Genomic DNA, 5,849 nt, shown 5'->3' on the forward strand with positions numbered 1-5,849 from the left:
AATTAGACTGCTCTACATTTTCACCTCTATCCATTGCAATTGGGTCTGGTTCTTTAATCAAACTCTTGTATGGAGATGGTGTGGCACTACTTATCTCCTCCTCCTCTTGACCATTTACGAATGATGACCCAATAAGTTCCTATAACTGGATTGTCAAAAGCCATTTCATCATCATCTTTGTACTGAACAAGAGACTGTGAATCCAGTTTCAGAATCTGATTTTTTAGATGATGACAGAAGGCTTTTGGAAGGTGATTTACTTACTGATCTCTTCCTTCTTGATGGTTTGACAGGATTTACAGATTCATGTGAAGGGTGATGTTGCTAGTATTTCCCACTGGAGACAGAGGAACATCTGTCTCCTACAATACTTGGAGAGCTGGATAAAATCATCAACACTTCCAGTAAAAGCATAGTTAACTTCCTCTGGTGTCTTAGATCTACTTGTCATCAATGATTCTCTTGATGTTGCGGACTTTGTAGGACTTGTGCTTCTTGATCTGAAATGGTGTTATATAAAAAAATTAATTTACAAAGATATTATGGAACTTAAATTTAACCCTTCATATATAAAAGTATAGGACTAATGGTTAACATGTCAGCCTCTTGGCCCTTACTTCATGGATTCCAGGCCTACTAGGTACTTACAGTAGATTGTTTCCCTCATATGATAACAGACGCAGTACTAGTGAACTTAATTCAAGGAAGCTGCCTCAAGAAAAGTTCAAATTAGCTAAATACTTTCTTCACAACAAACTTTTTAAAAAAATAATGTTTTAATAAGTTTCCAAAGATATTCAACACAAAAGTTACTCTTCTGAGTGAAAATGGTGTCATAATTCCTTCCTGACAGGTCTTAAAAAAGATAGATGTATCAGAGAACATAGATAACAGAGATAAGCAGCTCCTATATACTTCCATTGAAATATCACTCATGCTCTATCAAAAGTGAAAAATTAGGCATTTGAAGCAATAAAAATTAATTGATGTACATTTGATCCTTTATATATTATATACCGTTTGAAAAAGGTAAAATCTTTTATCAATTGCTGCATGTTAAAATATTGGTAACTTTCACATGCCTTTCACTTAGAAAAATATAGCAGAACATACCTACTGAGCCTGTTTTTTTTCGTCATTAAATAGTTTTTTGTAACACAAATTATTAAGTAGTTCTCTTTAGAAAAGTGGATGTAATCATTTATTTAAATGGGAACTGTAAAATTTTTACCTGCAGCCATAGACAAATGCATAAGCTTTCAGAAAATGTATTATTTTACTGATTTTGATATCTGGTTAATAAGTTTTACTTGCTACAAATTTGTAGTTTAGCAGGCACGTGTGATATTTTAACTGGCAAGGAAGTTGCCTATCTGTTATCTATGTCTCTGGATGTATGTACAAAATAAAATGATATATTTGACAATGATTCACAGAACTTTATTCTATGATAATGATTGACCTGTTTAAGAAGTCTGGTTTCTTCATTCCTTGTAGGAAAGGTGACTCCCATATACTTGTGCCTGTTTGTACTGAAAACTCCCTGTTTTCATCTGTTCTTTCTTCTATAGATTCAGATGGCTGGTTAATGCTTGTCTCAACTTTCTTTCCTTTAGATGCTGGTTTACTACACAGTGCATCTGCTTCTAGGTCATCTAGTGTAAGATCTTGCTGACTCTAAAATCATTAAAGGAATAGGAATGGATGGATTGATGTCTGTCTAATATAAATATTCATCATTTAAAAAGAGGTAACATGACAGTTTTTCTGTTGACATCAACCCTATAAGTGAGAAATTTGTGTTTTAAGACACTATATTTTACTTGAGAAATAAGGTCATGGGCGCCGCCATTTTGGCGTTCTGTCATTCTCGCGAGACAGACGAGACCGAGATTGTGACGTGTTACACCCACTTCCGGTATAGGTGTACACGCTGGTACAACTGAAATATATCTTGATGAAGAACTTATTAATCTTATTGCGTACATTATATATTATTTATGAAAACATCATATGGAACTGAATCGCTTTAATTAATAAATTGAAGACGCCGCGACATTAATTATCATTTGTCCAATTTTCAAGCTTGCTGATGATCCCACCACATGATTCAAGCAATGACTGCTTAATTTTCAAAGATAAGCCATCAATTTAATTTGGGTACTGTGAGAAACTTCTTCAAATTGACGATATATCCTTTTATTTTGTACTTAACTTTCGCTAGACAAGCTGTCCGAATAGGGTACATCGCCGGTCATGTATCTTTTTTTTTCAGCGTAAAATATCAACTAAATCCAATATGCAGAGATCTGCTGAGGACGCGATTTTCCGCCATTGACGCTAAAAATGAGAATGGCGCAGGAAAATCGGCAGCCAGACTAATATCGTATGAAAACAAAACTGTCCGTTAGGTTATTTAGGCACTCAGTCAAAACTGGTACCAACAGCAACAGGTTGCCCATTCCCCTGTAATTACGCATATTGTTTCCTATAGCTTTTTTCCACGTTATCTACTTACCCAATCCCTTTACACAGATACGCATTTCTACTACCGTAAATTTAATCCAATAAAACAAAAAATCAGAATTCTACTTAATATTTAAAATGATTATTGGTAACTGAAAAAAAAATGTGTTGCTATTTTATGAAATGCTGTAATTTACAGTATAACTTGACAGGTGCGGAACTTGATTTCCCCTAAGGTCATTCAGTTCACAATGAAGCCACAGGAGCTTGAAATTCTATCAATAATCGCTCAAAAGTCCGATCTAAAAAAAAATCCATACCTATATATAAAAAAAATATAGGTATGGATTTTTTTTTAGATCGGACTTTTGAGCGATTATTGATAGAATTTCAAGCTCCTGTGATGAAGCGTAAAAAAAAATAGATGTCTATTTCGTCATTAGAATATTTGACACCCTGATTAACCAATCAGGGCAACATTGTGCATGATCAAAAGGTCTGTGGGCACAGAGGCATACAAGAAGCAATAAAAATCGTCAGTACACAGTGTGACAGGAACATTTGGTGCAAATTAGGAACAATTAAAATGGATAATGCACAGTATTAGACATAAGTAGTAAGAACCAACAGTTGTGTGAATAAATTATGCAAATTAGATTTTTGAGCAGCCAATAAAAATGTTTTGCCTGCATTAATATTAGGCTACGATTACAAAGTAAATAAATACCACGCAGCATCATACGTTGACAGACATGTTAACAATTTACTTTTCAAAATAGTTGCTTATATTTTTGAAATGTGTACATCAATTATAACATATGTTCACACCTTTTAATTTGAAAGTCAGAATCAAACTGCAAAAATTTAATTACATGTACTATTAAGAACACGTTTTAGTAGGATTTTTATAATAATGATAATTATCGCCGTTCAATAATTAACAGCCAATTATTCGTTGGTGCGTTTGTTTATTTAATTGCATTATTTGATTGTGAAACTTTGTTAAATAATAACATGTGTATTTATTAAATCTGTGAAATATTGTTTAATTACATTAAGATGAGACTTTAATGAACATAGCATTGTTTGGAGTAACGGGCATCACTGGCCTGAAGTGGTGCGACCGGTAGACGTTGATTTTTTATTTGTTTCTTTATTATCTTTTTTTTTTTGGATATTGTTACGTATTTTGAACCATAAAAAAATCTCTTCTACTCCTCCTGTGAAAATTAAATTGTCTGGTCAATACTTTATTATATTAATATTTCTCTACGATTCAACTAGATTTATCATAAATCTAAAGATGTGGGGAAATGACATCACGCGCACCTGTTTTTATACGGCCAATACACAAACATGGACGCGCCTACTGATTTGTAGAAATCGGTGATTTAGCGATTTAAATTTTGTTATCATTCGTTTAATATTATTATTTGGCGGCAGAAAATTTGCAGATTTATTATTTATAGTATTCTTTCTCTGAAATCAAGTTTTTATTCTAACCTTGTCTTTCCCTTTAAATTTTACATTAAAATAAGACTTTTATTTCATAAAAATAAATAGAATTCCAATATCGAAATATTGCAGTTTTTTTATAATGTAAATATATTTATGGTTATTATCAAGAAAGCATGTTGTGTTTGGCTATGATGGCCATGATAAATAATGCACTGATTCTCAAATGCTTTTGCTGATGATTATTGTTGCCAGATGAGCCTTCATCAAAAAGACTCGGTTCTGAACCTTGAGTTGTGAGCAGCTAAATACAATCTATAAAAAGGCACTAATATATGTAATGCAAGTACATAAGAGATGACACTGTATAGCTTACCTTTGTCCGCCAATTAAAAGGAGATGAATGCTCATCTTGCCATGTCCAGCACTGAAAAATAATTGACAATGACAGCTCTAAAAATATTTTATATCACATTATTTTTATATACTTAGTTAGCGCCTTTAAAGGCCGACGTCTGTGTAATATGAGTCTGTAAAGTTGTCCGTCTTGCAGTCGAAATATTGAGACTACCCGGGGCATAAAATTTTAAAAACAACATTCAATTTTTCCAATGTTGTCATCTTGATTTTTCCCAACCACAGATGTATAACTACGCACACTCTCATTCAAATACTCAAGGTTAAAAAATGCAAATTTCTTAAATTACTAAGTAAAAGGCAATTACTCTACAAAATTAACAAATACTGAAAAAATCCACAAGCAATCAACTAATTTTAATTTTCTTGCGAATCTGGCGTGCAATCATGTCTACGTTCCTGTTTAACATTAATGGAAGTTAGATATATCTGATTCAGTTGGAGACGGAATGACTAATTTATGGCTAGGTTGTCCATATATGGCACAAAAACACAATTCGAGAATATAATTTCTATTAAAACATTTTGTAACCATAAGTAACCAATGTAACCCTTGTAACCATGTATCCCATTCTTTACAGGGGTGAAAAAGAATTGTGTTTTTAGGACATATCTAAGGTTGTCTTGGGTCAAGATAGACTTACACCGCTTTATAACTTACATCATTTTCAAAGTCAACAACAATCTTCTCTCCAGTTTCAACTTTGAGCTTAGGGAAAGACTTGGGATATGAATGAACTTTTTCTGTGTCAGCATATCGCTGTCTAATAGAGTTGTCAACCAGAAAATCATCAATCAATGCCTCTTGTTCTTGCCAGTTTAATTCATCCCAACGTCCCTTTAAAGCGCTTTTCAAATTTCCTTCATCTTTTATTATCTTTCTCGCGAGCGGGTTAATGGAAGAAAAGTACGCAATTGAACGTTGTTCCATTTTTCCTTTTGCTAAAGATATTAATTTAGTTAAATCTTTTTCTTTGTAAAAAAAAATAAATAATACGCAATCCGGTCAACTCGTCCCCTAGTCAACTCGTCCTCTGGTCAACTCGTCACCTTTTTGGTCAACTCGTTCCCTACTTTTGGTCAACTCGTCCTCAAAGAGTCAACTCGTCCCTAATATGGTCAACTCGTCCCTTACGTTCGATCTATTCGTCACTATTAAGTTGTAAATCAATGTCTTTTGATAGTACTTTTTATGTAAAATTAATGATGTATTTGATTGATATCAAAATAGTAATAAAATAACGTCTATTTTACGTTAAATTTTAATGATCTTTATCTAAGCGCACGTGCATAGCTTTGATGTAAAACTACAAAGACAGGTAAGTTTGCAAACATTCAATAAATGTTTAATTAATCGGAGTTTTAATAATAATTAAAACTAAAATTAGGTCCAACTCTTTGATTTTTACCGCCTTCCTGAATGGATTAAAGACTGACGACAGATTAACAGAAATTGGAAGTGCTAAAAACTTTATGTCGGTGCGTATTGATCTCATTATAGAAGGATCGTG

At 33.0% G+C, this 5,849-nt stretch overlaps 1 protein-coding gene across 1 annotated transcript; it reads right to left on the reverse strand.

Moving 5' to 3' along the window:
* Window positions 1–289: 289 nt before the first annotated feature.
* LOC132752934 (uncharacterized protein C1orf198 homolog) lies at window positions 290–5,332 on the reverse strand. The gene is made up of 4 exons (XM_060743346.1): window positions 5,000–5,332; window positions 4,298–4,348; window positions 1,463–1,677; window positions 290–500 (listed from the first exon to the last, which is right to left on the reverse strand). The coding sequence occupies exons 1-4, from the start codon at window positions 5,267–5,269 to the stop codon at window positions 305–307; spliced, it is 732 nt and encodes a 243-aa protein (XP_060599329.1). The 5' UTR covers window positions 5,270–5,332; the 3' UTR covers window positions 290–304.
* Between the last annotated feature and the right edge of the window lie 517 nt (window positions 5,333–5,849).

Source organism: Ruditapes philippinarum, unplaced genomic scaffold (genome assembly GCF_026571515.1).
Source record: "Ruditapes philippinarum isolate M1 unplaced genomic scaffold, ASM2657151v2 ctg23797_1_1_1_1, whole genome shotgun sequence".
In the NCBI taxonomy this organism is placed as follows: domain Eukaryota; kingdom Metazoa; phylum Mollusca; class Bivalvia; order Venerida; family Veneridae; genus Ruditapes; species Ruditapes philippinarum.

Excerpts from the sequence above, each read along its gene's own strand:
- LOC132752934 (XM_060743346.1), bottom strand. The coding sequence starts at position 5,269 with ATGGAACAACGTTCAATTGCGTACTTTTCTTCCATTAACCCGCTCGCG. Across the intron at positions 1,678-4,297 it reads CTTTTAATTGGCGGACAAAG|AGTCAGCAAGATCTTACACT; the intron begins GTAAGCTATACA and ends TAATGATTTTAG. Across the intron at positions 501-1,462 it reads AAACCAGACTTCTTAAACAG|ATCAAGAAGCACAAGTCCTA; the intron begins GTCAATCATTAT and ends ACACCATTTCAG.